Source organism: Macaca fascicularis, chromosome 5 (assembly GCF_037993035.2).
Source record: "Macaca fascicularis isolate 582-1 chromosome 5, T2T-MFA8v1.1".
NCBI classification, from domain to species: domain Eukaryota; kingdom Metazoa; phylum Chordata; class Mammalia; order Primates; family Cercopithecidae; genus Macaca; species Macaca fascicularis.
The window spans coordinates 53,827,690-53,847,117 of record NC_088379.1 but is presented as its reverse complement, the minus strand read 5'-3'; the positions used below and the strand labels follow the sequence as shown (position 1 = coordinate 53,847,117).

At 33.9% G+C, this 19,428-nt stretch overlaps 1 protein-coding gene across 2 annotated transcripts in view; it reads right to left on the bottom strand.

Annotated features, from left to right (window-relative positions):
* Positions 1–19,428, bottom strand: part of ANTXR2 (ANTXR cell adhesion molecule 2) — a 160,845-nt gene that overhangs the window by 110,827 nt on the left and 30,590 nt on the right. For both annotated transcript variants that reach the window (XM_005554964.4, XM_005554963.4), the window contains exons 8-10: positions 12,694–12,754; positions 10,193–10,291; positions 8,344–8,413 (exon numbers count right to left, since the gene is read on the bottom strand). In XM_005554964.4, the coding sequence (XP_005555021.1) occupies positions 8,344–8,413; positions 10,193–10,291; positions 12,694–12,754 (230 nt within the window). The remainder of the gene's footprint in view (positions 1–8,343; positions 8,414–10,192; positions 10,292–12,693; positions 12,755–19,428) is intronic.

Genomic DNA, 19,428 nt, shown 5'->3' with positions numbered 1-19,428 from the left:
GCCAGTAAAATCACTCAATCAGTCACTTATTTTATTACTAGCTAATTGAACAAGTACTTATTAATTGATTGTAGTAGCGATGATAATTGGGCTGTATTGGTAAAAGGGCTGCTGTAACAAATAATACAAATTACAATGTAAATAAAAGGAAGCCCCATAAACAATTAGAAAAGAATGTGATATTAATAAAATAGGTCTACGTACAGGGGTTCTAGAGGGTCATGTGGGAGATACAACAGACTTGGCCTTGGCATGAGAGCATTAGCAAAGTTTTCCTGCAGGAAGTCAATGACAGGATGAAGCTTAAAGAATGATCAGAAGTTAGGAAAAGAGATTAGAAAGGAGTCCATGCAGATGGAGCACTCCGACAGGGTGGAAGGCAAGAAAGGGACAGGGACAGAACAGTCAAAGAAGTAAAAGTGATTCAGTACTCCAGTAAAAAAGAGGGTGAGCGTAAGAATGAAATAGCTCCAGGTTGAAAAGGGGAGCAGAGGAAAGATCATTGAGTCCCTGGATGCCATCTTTAGACATCTGGAATTCGTCTTAAGAGTTTTAAGTTTGGTAGAAATATAGTTAGAATTGTGTTTTACAAATGTCATTCTTGTTACAGTGTAAGGCAGGTGTCTGAAGAATAAATTTCAAAAGTAGAAAGACCAGTTAAGAAAGTCTCAGTGTACTTGAAATAAGTACCAAAGTAGAATTGAACTAAAATAGTGGCAATGAGGCTAGTGTGAAAACAAAAACTGAGACATATTAGGAGTCAGAATAAAAAGGACATGGACATTTATTGGATGTAGGAGGTGAGGAAGAAGAAAAAAGGATGACCTCAAAGTTTCTGTCTTACACAAGTAGGTGGGCAGTCTTGCATAGGGAACACAGAAGGAGCAAGTTTGAACAGAAGGATGTGAGTTTAATTTGGGACCTCCAAGTTTAAGGTGCCTACAGAAAATCCAAGTGACTTTGTAGACATTTGGATAGTAGACATTTGGACAGCAGACTTAAAGCTAATAAAAAGACCTTGCCAGGAAATTTGGAGCTCATCAGGAAGAAAAAGGGAGACATAGAAAGGGTGAGTTTATAAGTCAAGTATCCTCAACCACAATAAAAACTGAGGGGACACTGGGCACTGTGACTCACACCTGTAATCCCAACACTTTGGGAGGCCAAGGTGAGTGGCTGGCTTGAGCCCAGGAGTTTGAGACCAGCCTGGGAAACATGGTGAAACCCTGTCCATACAAAAAGTACAGAAAATTAGCAGGGCATGGTGGTACATGCCTGTGGCCCCATCTACTCAGGAGGCTGAGGTAGGAGGATCACCTGAGCCAGAGAGGCCCAAAGTGCAGTGAGTCAGATCATGCCACTGCACTCCAGCCTGGGTGACAGTGAGGCTCCATCTCAAAAAAGAAAAAAAAAAAAAAAAAAAAAACACTGACAGTTAAGAGACTGTAAAAAGAAAAGTAGTCTAAAGAGATATCTGAGGAGAAAGAGGAGAAACAGCTAGGGTGAGAATATGAAGTCACAAAAGACAAGGGAAAACCTTCTGAGACAAGAGTGGTACCTGGTGCAGATAATACAGGGAGGTAAGGGAAGATAATGCTGGGAAATGGCAACTCTTTCAACTTAATTTTCTATAAATTGTTTCTACATTGTTTAATATTTCTTACAAATATCTTAATCCATGCTTTGCTCCATCAGTAAAATATGTTTTTTCAAAGTAGGATAGAAGAAAGCTTAACAACTTAACGTAACAAAAAGATTGACTGAAGTACACTTTCATGTCAACTGACAATTAATTGTAATAAAATTAAATTCAAATGTACTAAAGTCATTTCACATGAGAAATTATTAAATAGTACTATGATATATAATTAAGTAAATAAAACTCATTGAGTCCTAATAGTCACATACTTGTATTTAACGTCTAAAGACGCATGACTTCCAAAACAGGAGAATGGCTCAGTGCCATATGTCAAAGCTACTCTGATCTGAGAAATGTTATACTCCATGAATTATGATTGACATTTCAATCCACAGTAACCTATTTGCAAAGTATTCATTTGCTTCTGACTTTATGCATATCCAATAAAAGATTGTCATTTTATGATCCATTAAAAAGGATGAAAAAATTAAATAAAATTGTGAAAGACATTTGCTGGAAGTAATAAATGATTTACCTCCAATTTGCACATACTGAAAATTAAACTGGCAACTACTCAAAAAGTTATTACAATTATGGTGACTTAAGATATTTTGAAATCAAGTGCTACTATTTAATGCTCTGCAGTGCTTTTTAAACGATAGTTTTATGTATGATAAAGATTTTAAGTTGGAAGATAAGATTCCATATTCATCAATAGTTTAAAGGCACCCCTTCTAGTAATGAGTTTATATGTAAATTAATGTTTTGACTAAGGATACTTTTTTTTAAGCGGCTAAAAGATTTTTGAATTAAACGACTTATTTTAGTATATCTCAATATGTGTATATAGGTAAAACAAAAATTGCAGTTAGCAAGATTTCTAGATTTCAGAAGGAAAAAGAGCTATATTCAGAGATTTACTGGACATCACAGGAAAGCTGTATTATAATTGTGTGGAGTATTGCACTAAATATAAGCACTTACTATTTGTTGTGTGTTTTTTTAATAATATTCTTAAAAGACACTTAAAAAACCATCCAGTCAATTTAGTGCCTAAATGAATCAAATTTAGCGCATTTTATCCAAAAATTTCAAGTGCCTTAGTGATATGGTTTGGCTGTGTGTCCTGACCCAAATCTCATCCTTGAATTGTAATTCCCATGTGGAGGAACCTGATAGGAGGTGATTGGGTTATGAGGGTGGTTCCCTCTATCCCGTTCTCATGATGGTGAGCAAGTCTCACCACATCTGATGGTTTTAAAGTGGCAGTTTTTCCTGTGCTTGCACTTCTCTCTCCTGCCACCATTTGAAAAAGGTCCTTGCTTCCCCTTAGCCTTCTGCCATAACTAAGTTTCCTGAGGCTTCCCTAGTCATGTAAAACTGTGAGTCAAACTTCTTTCCTTTATACATTACTGAGTCTCAGCAGTTCTTTATAGCAGTGGAAGAATGGACTAATACATTTAGTAATAATGAAAAGCTTTGATAATATAAAATTTAGAAGCAGATATGTAAGAAGATTTAAGTACCTATTTCAGGAATATCCTCTACATCCTCATATAGGTGTCCATCTTTAAATACTTTTCATGATCCAAACATCTACCAAATAATTCTAAATTTTAGAAAGTTCTTCCTTATTTTGATCTGAAATTTGCTTCCCCTTAACTCCCACCCTTTTTCCTCCTGTACCGATAAAGAGTAAGTCAAATCTGTCTGTTATGTGACAGATCTTCCAATGTCTTGAGAGTTAATGCATCACATCTGAATAGTATTTTTTTCAATATTTTAAATTGTATCCATTTAACATTTCCATATGTGGTGACATCTTATTAGCCACCCCTCCATGTGTTCATGTGTTAAAAGACATTTCCAGAACTGTATATAATACTTAGGATGAAGAGGCAATGCAATTAGGTGAACTTATCACATTGATAGATATAATCTGAAAACTGCACCATGTGAAGGAAAAGAGAAATGTTCCACCAAGGAAGTGTGGGGTAGAGAAACAGAGAAAGCCTTTTGCTTTAACCCATATCATCATGATTCTAGTGTTTATATTCAAATAAAGACATAACTAATGTCTTACTATCCATGATTTTTCAAAAAAATAAAATCTCATTCCTTACAAGAAGCAAAAGGAATAATGTGTGGTTGTATCACCTGCTACTAACATAAGAGAATTAGGGATTGTATAGACACACACACACTTACAGATGTAAGTATGCTTTTGGAAAGAACAGAAACTACAGTAAAGGTAGAATTTATCTAACCAAGAAAGAGAAAGAGAATTAATCAATTTTATTCCAGGAAAAATAGATTGGGCTTAACACAGAAAAAGAAAGTTGAAGAAAATAAAAAGATTCTATTACGAAGCCAGGCTCTAACCTCAACTCTGCTACACTGTTCATCTCAATGATCCATCAGTTTTCCTTAAAATTTTCCACATACAGTGATGTCCCACCACTTCTTACTCAAAACACTCTGTCAAGTGTCTTCCCACACTGCCTTTTAAGAGAACTAATACTATCAGTTTCATTTGATTTAGATATTTATTTCATATTTGCCAGAAGATTCTGGCCAATGTTTTTGAAAGCACATTTAACTATACCATATGCCTCCTTAAATCATCTCCATCAAACAAACTGTAGGATAAGACTCCGGTTCATTCTGTTCTGTTTTTCTTTCTTCACAATGTGTTTATGTATATTTACCCAATTTGTTCTGTTCTTCTTGCCAAATTACAGGTTTGAGATCTCAAGTATTGCAGAACAGCTGTGCTATTGTTGATGTCTCACAGAACAAGGGTCAGAGAATAAACCCATGTTGCAAATACTTGTAATACTTGCACATTAAACTGTGAGGCTAGTGCCCTGGATTAGGGAACATCCAAAGAATGTCAGAGAATGCATCCTATTCAAATTTAAGGAAGACAATTTGGCACAAAGGAACCACTTTTAGAAATAAATTCCTAAATAATCTGCAGAATTTTCTTGGTAAAACAGTATGTTTAATCATAAACCATTTTAAAAGTAAACTATGTTCAACAAAAGAAATAGAAAACAATAACCTCACTACTATGACCATTCTTTCTGTTTAAATACTAAGAGTTTGTTCATCTTAGCCTAAATATCTATATCAAATAAAGAAATTTAATAAATACAGATCTCTGTATTTATCAGACAGGTCTATCAAAAAAAAGTTATTGAAAGATCCATCTGAACAATGCTCAAAATGATATACCTGGATAGGATTTGCTCAGATAACTTTAACTTTCCTTTACTCCATAACATTAAATTCCAAATGACGACCTGTGTCCTAGCTACTCGGCTACAGTCTTAGTCCTCGATCTCCCACACGCTCTTTTAAACCAAAATCCACAAGCCTTAAGTTTTTACAAGAATAATCCTCAAGCAAAGTGCAATTCATGAAATAACATAAAGATAGGAAAAGAACAGATAGAGCAGGCTAATGAGATGAGGCACATGCCCATGGATGCAGCTCTGAGACTGTGCATCTGGCTTTGAGGCTCTCTGTCTAGGGTTACTTCACCAGCATGTTGTTAATTATTTAAGTGAGAGAATGAGGGGAAGTATCACCACATCTGTCACCCTCACATAGGAAAAACCTTCATTCATTGTTGGGCCAGATGTGTTTATTTGAAACATAGACTAACTAGCTACTTAATGGGTCTGAATCCTTAGCCAAAAGCTAATTAGGCAAACATATTAAGCATCAGTCACCTTACAAGGCTAAACTGTTTCAATTGCGTTGATTTCGATCCAATCTCATAAGAGAACTCATCACCTACAAAAGTGTCTGAAGAAAATTCAAGGCACAGGAAAGGCCCAAATTACTTGCAACATACTAAGTAAAATAAATAATGATGTCCCCAAATACCCAGTACATTAACAAATAAAATCTAAAGCTTTGCTTCAGTAGTATCATGTACCTGGTCCAGGAAAGAAGGCAAAAGTAATTCTTTTAGACACATCTCTGTCCCAGAACATTCTCAGTTTGCTTGTAGGTGAAATATTAATGTCAAAATCTAAATGAATGATGATTTTTCATGTCTGATATTTATTATGCTATGTGTGATTTTAAAATGTATCTCCTGGGTATTTAACCTATCTACAAATAATTAAAGTATATCACTAGCCTCGATGGTATTCTCTTCAAAAGAAGACTGTGCCCAAAGGCAAATTCTAGAGAAAACAAAATCAGTGCCTGGGATAAAAAAGGCATAATGCATTTTATAACTACTTCAGAGAAGAAAGTAAGTTACTTTCCTTAACTAGTCACTATTATTTAAAATAGTGGTTGTTTTTGTTTTTGTTTTTTTGGTTTTTTTGTTTTGTTTTGGTTTTGGTTTTTTTGCTGCTTTAAATAGTATGGCCCCCAAAATAAAATTCTGACCATTTTCCTCCATCCTGGTACAGGTACCTGATCCCAGCAATCAAATGACCTCTCAGATTTTTATGTTAACTGGTAAACAAGAATATTTGAGAAAAATTCATTCATCCTTTTATCCACCAAACATTTAGTAAATCTACTATGAATCAGACATTGTGTTAAGTGCTAGCAATACAACAAGAAACAAGATAAAACATGTTCTAGCAGGAAGTAGAAACATAATAACAGACAAACAACTGGCTTTGGAGAAAAAATAAAACATGAAAAAGGTATACAGGTTATAGACTCAAAAGAGAAAGATTGCATGATTAAATAGAGTGATCAGAAAAGGGTTTAGTGAGAAGGTGACATTTAAACTAGACTTAAAGAAAGAGTTTATGTGCTCCATTGACATACAGTGTTGGTAAATCATAAGTTAGGATTTTTTTGTTTTACTTAGACTAGGTTCACATATACAGTTCTAGATCAGGGAAAGAGCAATCCAAGCAGAGGCAACAAGAAGTATAAAAGTGCAGGAGCAGGAGTGCGCAGATGTGGTCAAGAATAGCAAAGAAGCCAGTGTGACCACAACTGAGTAGAAACAGCAAATAGAAGATGAAGTCTGAGAGGGAGTGAGAGACGAGACCCTGTAGAACCTGGTATAGTATTACACTAATTAGACTTTTACTCCGAGTGGGGTAAAGAACTCATCACCGAGAATCTTAAGTGAAGAGATGACATAAACTGATCTGTTTTAACAAGATCACTCTTGTGAAGGATGGAAACAGAAAGACCAACTGAGAGACTAACACTCCAAGCAAGAGATGACAGTAATTTTATTTAGAATGGTAGCAGTAGAGGTAGAAAGCAGAGATTGGATTTTGGATAAATTTTGAAATTAGAGTTGAGAAGATTTTTTGATAGACTGGGTCTAAGATAGAGAAAGAAATCAATAGTGACTCCAAAGATTTTTACCTGAACAACAAAAATGATGAAGCTGCCAATGGCTAAAATGGAAAATACAGTTTGGGAGATAGATTGGGGGAGTAATCAGGAGGACCAAACCTGGAATTACAGATTCAATAAAACAAGACTAAACTTAGAGTCAATAGATGCATCATGGCTAATATAGACACGATTACTCAGAAAGCCATCGAGTCCTGTGGTGTGCTTGGGGTTAAGATGACTCCACAAGAAACTGACTTGCCTCAAATTCCAATGTCAATTTAATTTACCTATGGTTAAATTAGTACATGATACAGAAAATGAATAATACTCTTAGTTTTGTAAGCTATCTTATGCAGCTTCTTTGAATCTATTTAAAATAGAAAGCTGACTCTGTTCCAATTTACTTGCATGACCAAAAGTGATGTACGATAGATATCTTGAATACTTAAGTATCCACAAAAGATAAATGTTCAAGTCAGCTTAAAAATGCTAGAATGATTTTCTTAGTTTCCATAGAGGAAAATATAATCTTCAGTTTCTAAATACTAATCCAGATTTTGGATTGTGGCCTTGTATATGTAATTTTTCCCTGCTTTCAGTATCAGATCTATATAAAGAGATCCTAGAAGACTGTATGCTATTAACTATCTTAAACATGCTCTACTGTTGGGCTAGAGAATATTTGAACTATTTGTAATCGTTTGCTTCATCATAGAACTGAAAAAAATCACAAATGGGGACACTAAATTACCAGTAGAATTATTTGTGTATAAACAGTTCAAATAAGACTCCTTCATCCAAACTAAATATATTTTTCTTTTTAGCAGATATCGTGGTTTTTTTGGCCACACAAAAGAAGATGAGAAAATAGACCTTAACAGAAATGGAACACAAAGCACAAGTTAATACAAATGTACAAGCATTTCCTAGTGCAAGGTGTGCCTTTTTTTTAGCCATGTTCTTGATGCTCTTTAATAGCAATATTTATTAAATACTATAGTAATTATTGAAAATCTCACTTTTGAACTGTGTGTGTGTGCATGTGTGTGTGTTTAAAATAGCGTTTATGGCTCTGATTATTTATAGGTTCTAATAAGAGTTCTCAAACCCATCCAGATAAATATTCATAGAGCCTTTTTAATCAGTATTGAAGAAACTAGATAAAACACATTTTAGCATTTTCAACCTACTAAGAGTATAGCTGAAGTACTAACTTGCTTGCCTAGTACTAAGTGGCTTGCCCAAGGCTTACTTTTTAATGCTCTGTATATCGAAAAAAAGATAGAATAAAGTGACCAGTGTATATGTCACCATTTTTAAATAATTTTTTACTAAAAATGTTATAAAATGGTTTTAAATTAAGTACTTACTCTCCAGCTTTATTCAGGATAGGTGCAGGACAAAGCATAGAATTCAACTGTACACTTACTGGTTTTACACCTAGAAAATAAAATGCCACTGAATTAAAAAAGGGTTTTATGCATCTCACACAGTTTCATTAATAATATGAACAGCATGCTTCAATCAGAGTTCAAATGTGGAATACTAGATATATTAATATAAAACAACTAAAGAAAGAGAAGTAAAAGGTAATGAAAAATGGAAAGAAAGATTATATGCTCTGTTGACATATAGTTCTGGTAAATCATAAGTTAGGATTATTTTGACTTAGACTAAGTTCACATACCATTCTAGATACTATAAAATATATTTTATCTTAAATTTTTTAAATATCTCAGATTTTTTTAAATAAATGCTCTGTATTATTTTAAAGGCACACTTTGGAAAAGATGAAGGAAGATGAAAGTTAGATGTCCAAAGGAAAATGAACTTATTTCACAAGTTTAATAAAACATTTGTGTCTACAGTAAATAAATACATTTTATGAAGTCGTATACTTAAATTGCCCTTGTAACTTTAATAAAATACAAGAAAAATGATTTAGACTAGAAATATGCAGAAAAGTTACTTAGTCAAATTGATCCTTCTAGAATCTAAAAGAGGAAAATACCAATTTCATTTATTTGAGGATTTACTTTAACAAACTTAATCTTATGTAGCTAAACACGAAATATGTTTATTTTATAATGATCTCAAATATGTAATCAAAAGGAGCTAGGCTAAGCTAATGCTTAGATACAAATGACTACTGAATAAAAATAAAATTATTTGTCCTACTCAATTGTGGAACCTACTATGAAGAGAGTTTGTAAATTTTTGCCTTACTAAAATTGTGATCTTAATAGAAAAGAAAGGAATTAATTATAATATTTACTATGCTGAGATCCTCACCATTTTAATTCAATAAACACATATTGAATAGGTACTGTGTGTATGGCCAAAGCTGTGTTAATTGGAGTGTTTACACTCAGATAAACAGCAAAATGGCAGATGAATGTAAAAAAAATAACTCTACCAGAATTTACAGAGTTATAAAGTCTGCCTTACAATATAAATTTTGAAGGGCAATATAATAATTAATAAGAAAAAACATTTATATAGATACCCAAGATGCTCATAAAATTAAGATCTATTTAAGAGGGAGGGTTTTTTCAGAATGAAAATAAAAACTTACTCTTGACTTTTTTAAAAGTGAAGGACAGGGAAAATTAAAACTCAATTCAATAAATATGAAAATTATCAACCAACACTATGCTGGGTGAGAATCTGAGATGCAAAAATCTATAAGGCAAAAAGACTATCTTCAATAAACTAACAAATTATTGGGAAATCAGATAAAGAATACAAGTGACCAAAAAAAAAAAGAAAAAAAGGAAGAAGTAGGAGAGAAGCCAAAGATAATTAGATTTTAAGGCAAGTGTGACAAGAAAGAAGCCTGAGGAAAGAAGCAATTAAATCATGTGGTTGACGCAGTAGGTACCGAGTACGGTCAGGAAAAGTGGGTTCAAATATCAGCTCTGTCCATTATTAGCTGTGTCACCACATACAAGTAATTTCATTCTTTTAGCCACAAACCATCATCTCTTCAATGAGGGTAGTTAGGACAGGGTCCAGCATTTATTAAGTTATAAACAAACGTTGCCTTTATTAAATAACTATTAAGTAATTATCACTACTATTTGCATTATCATTCAGACTTCATTTCTTTCTTCTTTGATTAAAAAATATGTCACAGCTTTAGTTGGAGAAAAAAGAAAATATTTCATGCTGATGTGCTTTGCAGAGATTAAGACAACACTGAGATTACTGGGGACCTACTTTTTGTATATGTTTCATTTACAGTGTAGGTGCAGAGAACACTGCCATTCCGACTGCCCAGCATGAATCCTCTTCCACTTAAGACAATCTGAAATTCCTCTAGAAGTAAAAGGAAAAATAAACATTTTAATCACTGCTTTATCAAAAAAAAAAGACAAGCTGAAATGAAAGCATTAAGGCACATAGAATAATTCTTTTCATGAATGTTAATAGCAAAGAAGACATAGTTCTATATTTCCAACTATGCTGGCTTTCTTAGACCCGCTAGGTAAATGTAGTGAAGATACCATTCACTGCCACATGGGGATGCATTATTTTATTTTCTAAACAAAGTGATTCCCAGTAGTGACTGTGAATGAAAGCATTAACAGTCATTCCCAGACAGATACTATACAAACCTCTTCAATTTCCATCCTTAGGAAAATACCAGGGAAAAAAAAAAAACGTTATTTGTCCCTACTCTCAGGTATTAAGATTTGGGAATGTAAATAAAATTAATTAATTATGTATGTTCTTTGTTCTTAGAAAAGTCATATGTAATACTTTCTTTAATCTATGCCTGTTCCATACAGAATTCTTCTTTAACCACTTCTTCACCTTACTAATCCTGATTCATTTTCTATTTCAAACTTATAAATAATCAAAAGATCATGTATTTTGGATTGCTAATAATTGATGGCCAGTCGCAAAAGTTGATGTAACTTACTGTACCATTATTTATAATAGAAGCAAGCACCAAAAAATGTTAGAGAGTGGAGAGTGAGAGAATAGGCTGGAATGAAAGTTAACTGATCAAATATCTTGACAATGAATGCTTACTGCTAAGCTGCAAGATAGTATATCAACTATTTTAATAGCAATTAACACTTGTTTAGAAGGTTAGTTGAAGCACAAATAAAATTTTAAATAGTTTATTTGAGCAGACAATTCTTGAATTAGACAGATCCAAATCAGAAGTGGTTTGACCGCTCTACCAAGGGAATACAAGGGGGAGGCTTTTATAGAACCAGCGTGGAAGTAAACCAAAGAAAATATTTGATGGGTTACAGTTACACAGTTGCCTTATTTGGTCTATCCCAGTGGAAAGTCCCTAGTTATATAAGTTTGTTAGTTGTTTTTGATTGGTTGCACTTAAATTCTATTTTTCTTAATATAGGCATTTGCAATAAATAGTTCAAATTAAGTTCCAATTATATTTGCAAATCAAGTAAGGTTAAGGCTACTTATGAGGCCTAAGTGTTTTTGCCAGCTTGGGGCTTCTTCAGGCCTGTTCTCCATTTTAATTTAACATTACCAATCCTCTAAAACTTCTCATATCTAACATAATACAAGTATAATATAGTCATTAACTATGCAAGAAACTACTGCCAACCCACTTTTCATTTACTGTGTTATGAAAGGAATTTTACTTGCAAGTTAAAATAAAGTTCAGATAAAACTTAAAATGTGATTCGGTAAGAGTATGGCCATTAACGTCAGACAGGCAAGGGTCAAACAGGGTAATTACTAGGAGCAAGTACTGAACCTGTCTGCCTCAGCTTCCCCATCTGTAAACCAGGGATGTATAAAACTTTCAAATGGTGTTGTTATAAGGATTAGGTAAAATTATAAATGCAAACAACCCAGTATACACTCAGCACAAAATAGGAGTTTAATACATAATAGTTACTACTTTAATGTCATTTTTCCATTTATTTTTCTTTGTTATGTCTAGAAATGTATTAACCTTCACTTTTAGGAAAGATAATCCTTCCCTGGGATGTTCAGATGCACTACTTCCCTTAAACATCTCCATATTCATTCATTAGGGAATCTAGAAGATGCACAGTGTGAGATCATGCACAACAGGCTGGGAGGCTCTGTGGTAAATTACACAACATATTTTCTCCCCCACCAGACCCAATATTTTTCCTTTTTAAAGTAAAGTCAGGTTAAAATGAACTGTAGGTCAGGCTTGAAAAAGAAATAAAATAGGCCAGAAAGAATCACACTCTGTCTGGGCAAGGATGGCTGGGAGGTGTGAAAACCTGAGTATGTGCTTAGCACCAGCTGATGAAGCCACCTGCTTCCTTCCTGCCATCCGTCCATAAGTCACTTCCTTATGTGCCCGGAGCTGGCAGATTCTGTACTTTGGCCAGGTCATCAAAGCATGGAGCTCAAAGTCTACATATATCTGACTGTTTGTATAATCAGACAAAAGAAACGATTTCATATTTTATTTTATTTGCAATAAGAAAGGTCTCAAACGTGAACTAAATATACAGAAGATTCTAAAAGCCTGTCACACAATATGCTCATTATTTAAAATAACATTCCAATCTTAAAAATTTGAATTTAAAATAGAAATATTTCAAGGAATTATTTAAAAATTCTTACACAAAAAAGATGCCAAAAAAGTTAATTTTGCTATTCTTTTTCCAACATGAGTTTCATATCATATATTTTAGCTAGGAAAAAAAATACAATTTCTTACATGGTATTTTTAAATTCTAAACACTTACCCCCCACACAGACACTTGAGGGCTGCAATTCTAGGATTTCAGTACATGACTGAGCTAGTATCTAAAAAAGAAAAAAAAAAAAAAAGATTACCAAGCTATAGATCTAAATTACAATGTTAAGTAAATTATAAGATTAGTAATAACCTTGAGGTCTTCTCCATACTTCAACAGATCGCAGAGAAAATCTATTAACTATAGCATATATAGCTACCAAGTTCTTAGGAAACTTCTGCAGTGTATTTCAGGGTATATCTTAAGATTATGTACTGTAGGATCCTTATTTGATTAAAGTAAATTCAGATAAGCACAGGAAAAGCAAGCATTGTCTCAAAGTCTGATGACCTTTGAGTATGAATAGATAACTAAAATTTCCTGCTGCCACAAAATCTATGTTGACCTTCCCAATCAAGCAAAAACAAGGTAACAAATCAGACCCCCTGTTTAGTAATGCTGTTACGTTTTCTGTTAAGAAGACCAATACGGTATCAATAAAAAAGCACTGCTGACTGGGTGTGGTGGCTCAATATAATATCAATAAAAAAGCACTTCTGACTGGGCATAGTGGCTCATGCCTATAATCTCAGCCCTTTGCGAGGCCGAGGCAGAGGGATCACTTGAGGTCAGGGGTTCGAGACCAACCTGGCCAACATAGTGAAACCCATCTCTACTAAAAACACAAAAAATGAGCCAGGCATGTTGTCTCACGCCTTCCCAGCTATTCTGGTGGGGGGGTGAGGCAGGAGAATTGCTTTTACACAGGAAGCGGAGGTTGCAGTGAGCCAAGGTCATGCCACTTCACTCCAGTGTGGGCAACAGAGCAAGCCTCCGTTTCAAACAAATAAATAAATAAATAAAAATAAAGATAAAATGTAAAAAGCACTTCTCTTCATTGGACAGTGGCATTTCTATTCCATTTCTCAGGCTTAATTCTTATGGGTGCTATTCCCTCTTACATGCATAAAAAATTACAATTGCAGAGCACAGACTCCTTGTATGAGCCAATATTCTTTTCAAAAACACAGACTCTGTACTCAAGCACTCCCAGAACACAGGAACAGAACTGCTCTTCTTAGCTTGTTCTGAGAAACAGAAACCACCACACAAGGGACAAGACTACAGCTGAAAAACAATGATGAAATAAGCTGCTCCTCATGGACAACAATCCTGTCTTTATTTTTAGACCTGCTTTGCACGATATTGTCAGTCAGACAAATTCCAGATGATCTCCAGAATGCCTTTCTTGACATTCCTTTCTTGGCAGAGGTTGAAGACAGATGATGTACAGCAGTTTCTAGCATCTCCTGTTCATAACTAGAATAGGAAGTAAGGACTGTAGCAGGAAATAGACATGCTTTCCATGCTTTCTTTAATAACAGCAAAACTATAAGTTCTCAGCCCCTAAAATCAACTGTGTCAAATCATGGAACATTGTTGCTGAATATACATCTCTGAAAACAGGGAATCATTTGTACTTTTTAAGATGACTTTCCAATAAACTCAACTTTTCACATAGTGATTAAGGATTTTGTGATTAGAAAATACACCTTGTAAAATTTTATATCTGAGAAACTGCAGATGAGGCCTATTTTAAATCCAGAAATGACCAAAGAGATTCCATAGGCACTCAAAGACCTTTCTGCACCCAAATACCTCCTCTTGGTCTGCTACTTTATCTACAATAACCAACATTCACTTTTATGGATTCAAGAATTAAGAATCCTTGTTAAAGGTTAATGTGCCCTCTTGGAAGGGTAGTATCTCAAATCACTAACATCTTTAAAAATTTGGACATAATTCAGATAATAAGACTCTGAACAAAATAGAATAGAAAAGATCTGCAAAGGAATATGAAGCTGAAAATGTTCCAAATAACAAAAATGGGCATTATCGTTATAGCTTTGGCCAATCTGAAATAACAGTGACAACAGTGAACCATCAAAATGAAAGGTCAAAGGAAAACACAAAACCCCCAAATCTATTTTGTCTGTTATCAGTCCTGAAGGAATTTGTCGTAAAACAGATCTGTTAAGGAGACTAATTGCATCTTTCAGTTTACAATCTCTTTATTAGTTATTTAGCCATAGCTTTATCAGCATTACTGAAAAAATATTTCAAGTACCCAGGAAAATTATGAGACATTTAAAGATTACATCTATTGGCAACAGAAACCATTTTTCTACAATTCCTTAGAATAAAGTAAATTTAAAAATTACAAAAGGATTTCCTAAAGATCATGTCAAAAAATACGCATCCAGAATGACCTCAGTGAATTTGTAACATTATATTTGTTTTCTCTCTTCTACCAGTACTGACCATAAGTCAATCAGATTTCACAATATTTAAGATAATTGTGCATATGTTGACTTGGTCTTTTAATTTGATCCAATCCATCAAAACATTTCTAAATAAATGAGAGTTCCGAAAGCAAGGTCAAATGAGCAATTCACCTAAGGAGATCTCCTTAAGACTGAAGAACAAACACCTTCAAGGACTATTGATGATCTGAATCTTTGGAGCTAGCCCTGTATATCCCCTATAAGGTATTTTAATTTTAAAGAAGAGGTTCAGGATGATTCAGCAATTTATGTTCCATTAAAGTATGAGTTTAAAGAAATCAAGTTAAATTAAGCAGAGATTAAGGATAGCTAATGTTAGATATATCCTGCAGTAAACTGTATAGCATATATTTGTTAATAACAATACATTTACATTAATTTAATATTCATAATTAATTCTTTTAATCAAATATGTTTTTCTAAAAATAATATAATTGAATGGAAAAGTGACCCAGGTAACACATTCATTGAAAAGCAAGTAGTCTGATCACAAGTATAACATTGGTGTCACAGTGTAATGTTATCTAATTGAATTTCCATGGTATGTGCTCCTCTCTAAAGTTTGTTTTATTTTTTAAAAATCTCTTTGGACCTTAAATTATATTATTTGAGCGCATAACTCACCTCTTCTACTAGAAAACAAACTTTTTGAGGAAAGTAATGAGATTGCAATATACTATACAGCACATTCAGGGCCTTACACGATGTTTTGTGCCTTCAGTACAACCAATAAGTGCTTACGGAATAAACATTGAATACAAAAATTAATGAGGATATTAAAAATGTCTTATTAAAAAACCAACAATCATATTAGGACACAGATGAGCCAGGATAAAGTTAATTTATGTGATAAAGCATCTAGTTCTTGCATAAATTATGAACGCCTGAAATCCAGAAATCTATAATTTGAAACAAACTTCACCAAAACCATTTCCAAATGAAAAATAGAGAGGAGGGAGAAGAGTAAGAAGAGAATTTATGCCTTTTTAGAAAGTAAAATTTGTTCTAAATTTGTCTTTTTCCATCTAGAGTTTACCATGTTCCAATATTAAGACAGCAATAACTAGAAATCAAAATAATTTGATGTCTGAATGCAAACAGTTTACACCATGAATTTTTTGAACAGTTTTACAAAAACAAAAGTTAATAGTCTATTCCCACCAAGTAATTATACAAGTTGAAGTGTTCAAGATACGAAAATGGGTGAACAGACACTTCTCAAAAGAAGACATACAAGTGGCCAACAAACATACAAAAAAATGCACAACGTTGCTAATCATTAGAGAAGTGCAAATTAAAACCACAATGAGATACCATCACACACCAATCAGACTGGCTACTATTAAAAAGTCAAAAAAACAACAAATGCTGATGAGGTTGTGGAAAAAAGGGAATGTTTACACACTACTAGTGGGGATATTAGTTTAGCCACTGTGGAAAGCAGTTTGGAGAGTTCTCAAAGAACTTAGAACTGTCATTTGACCCAGCAATCCCATTACAGGATACATATCCAAAAGAAAAGAAATTCTTCCACCAAAAAGCACTCGCATGTTCATCACAGCACTGTTCACGGTACCAAAGCCATGGAATCAACCTAGGTGCCCTTCAACAGTGGACTGGATGAAGAAAATGTGGCACAGAGATACCATGGAATAAAACACAGCCATAAAAAAGGATGAAATCATGTCCTTTGAGGCAACATGAACGCAGTTGGAGACCATTATCCTAAGTGAATTAATGCAATAAAATAAAACCAAAGACTGCATGTTCTCACTTATAAGTAGGAGCTAAACATTGGGTACTCATGGACATAAAGATGGGAACAGTAGACACTGGGGAAAACTAGATGGAGGAGGAAGGAAGGGAGATGAGGGTTGAAAAACTAGCTATTGGGTACTATATTCAGTACCTGGGTGATGGGATCAACTGTACTCAAAACCTCAGTATCATGCAATACACCTAGGTAACAAACCTGCACAACCTGCACATGTACCTCCTGAATCTAAAATAAAAATTAAAAGGAAACAAAAAATAGCATAAACAAAAATAAGTCTATTATATTAAAACTGCCATCTCTATACAACTGACAAAGAGGGGAAATGTTCTAAACACTCTAGTTAATTTTTGCCAAATTAAATAATATTACTGACTGACTGAACATTGGATCAGGTGTCCCATCCACAATAAATGACAAATTATCTTTAATACTTTGCAACTCCATCACTTGTACAACAGAGAAAATTGTAAGGACTTTTCCTCTAATATATGCTGTCATCTGTCTTTATTATGTTTCAATGGTAAAAGAAAATAGTTTCTACTAAATATAGCCTTAGTTGACGTTAGAGAGAGCTAACAGCACGATAGACCAATAGGTCAAATTTAAAGATAAACCAAGTGCTTAATAAAACTAGGGTAGTTTATGTCATGCACACACTAAATGCTAAATTTCATCATTTGATATTTTGTGGGATATATGCCCATGCATAGACACATACACACACATATTGGCAAAGAACTTGATATCACCATGAAAAAGTATACTATCAAAGCATCTGTTCACCCAAAAAGTAATATTAGTATTAAGGAGTATTTACAAATAAAAAAAATACCTTATTACCTAATCCCTAGTTTTAAGTCCTCAAACACTAACATAGATGACAAAAAGTCAAATTTTCTTAATTAAATACAAATATCAGTAGTCTAAAATTCAAAAGAATTTTGAACATGATAATAGGTAACCATTCGTTGGACACTTATGTTCCAGCAACGATGCTAAGTGCTTTTTATGAATTTTTTCAGTTAATCCTCATAAGTCTAATAAATAAATATTTTATCTATGTTTTATAGATGAGGAAACTGGGGCTTAGAAAGATTTTTTTAACTGCCCTAGAACAATTAGCTCTTAACTATGTTGTTCCCAGGTTTGATTGAGTCCAAACCCCATTCTTCTAGCCAGCGCTTTCCACCACCCTCCAGGTTTGTGATGGATAATCTAACCATTACAAAATCTAACTCTTAACAAACTAGTGAAATGTATCTGCCTGTTTGTCTGGACTCCTGTAATGCTACCAAAAATAATCTAAAATCTGGCTTATTGCTTATCCTCAAGAGTATATCACTAAGCTTTCACTTTTATTTGTTGGGATTTTTTTTCCTTTTTTCTCAAATTTTTTTAAATTTGTTTTTAAGTTCTGGGGTACATGTGCAGGTCAACACGTTACATAGGTCAACATGTGCCATGGTGGTTTGCTGCACCCATCAATCTGTCACCTAGGTATTAAGCCCAGCATGCATTAGCTACTTTTCCTAATACTCTCCCTCTCCCCACCCCACTCCCAACAGGCCCCAGTGTGTCTTGTTCCCCATCCTGTGTCCATGTGTTCTCATTGTTCTGCTCCCACTTATAAGTGAGAAGGTGAAGTGTTTGGTTTTATGTACCTGTATTAGTTTGCTGAGGATAATGGCTTCCAGCTCCATCCATGTCCTTGTAAAGGACATGATCTCTTTCCTTTTTATGGCTGCAGCGTATTCCACAGTATATATGTACCACATTCTCTTAATCCAGTCTATCATTGATGGGCAATTGGGTTGATTCCATGCCTTTGCTATTGTGAATAGTGCCGCAATAAACATAAGCATGCATGTATCTTTGTAATAGAAAGTATGTTTGTTTTTAAATTCCTAATGCCATTGACTTTGGATAAATTAAAATGTTTAATCATTCTATGAATTTGTAACTTATAGGATAGCCAAATACTTAAGGCTCTCTCTCTTATTATTATGTTTCTTTCTTGTCTTACTCTATTAATGCTTTCTACCTCAAATTTGTTTTGCACAGATAAAAACACGTAGTTTTTACTTCTTAGCTTCATTCAGAACCTAAAAGACAATAGAAGTCATACTAGAATAACAAGCTACCACAAGCCCTAACTCTGGTTTGGGAAGACAACAAGCACTTAGAAAACTGCAAAACTCTGCTTATAAAAATTAAATTTGTTATTTGATATTAGAACACATTTCCTTCACTAACTATGTGAATGACATCTAGGTTTCATAGTTCTAAAATTTTAGAATTCACCTGAATTGGGAACAGAAAAGACATTCAGAAATGTGAGGCCAAAGTTTGGGGGTGTTTTTCTTTCTTTCTCTATACTTTTTCTGGACATGGAGCAGACATTGGGTAAATTTTTCATATGGAATGTTAGCCTTTGGTCCCTTCCCCCTCACTGTCTCACCTAGGTTGTTAGACACACACAGTAACTTCTTTTCTAAATATGCTCTCTATATAGGTTTCCTTTATCTCCCAAAATACTCCATTTCAATGTACCTATTCTTATCTCATGAACTCATTCATACTTTATATTGAATGTGAATATGTGAATTAATATTGTAAACTCAA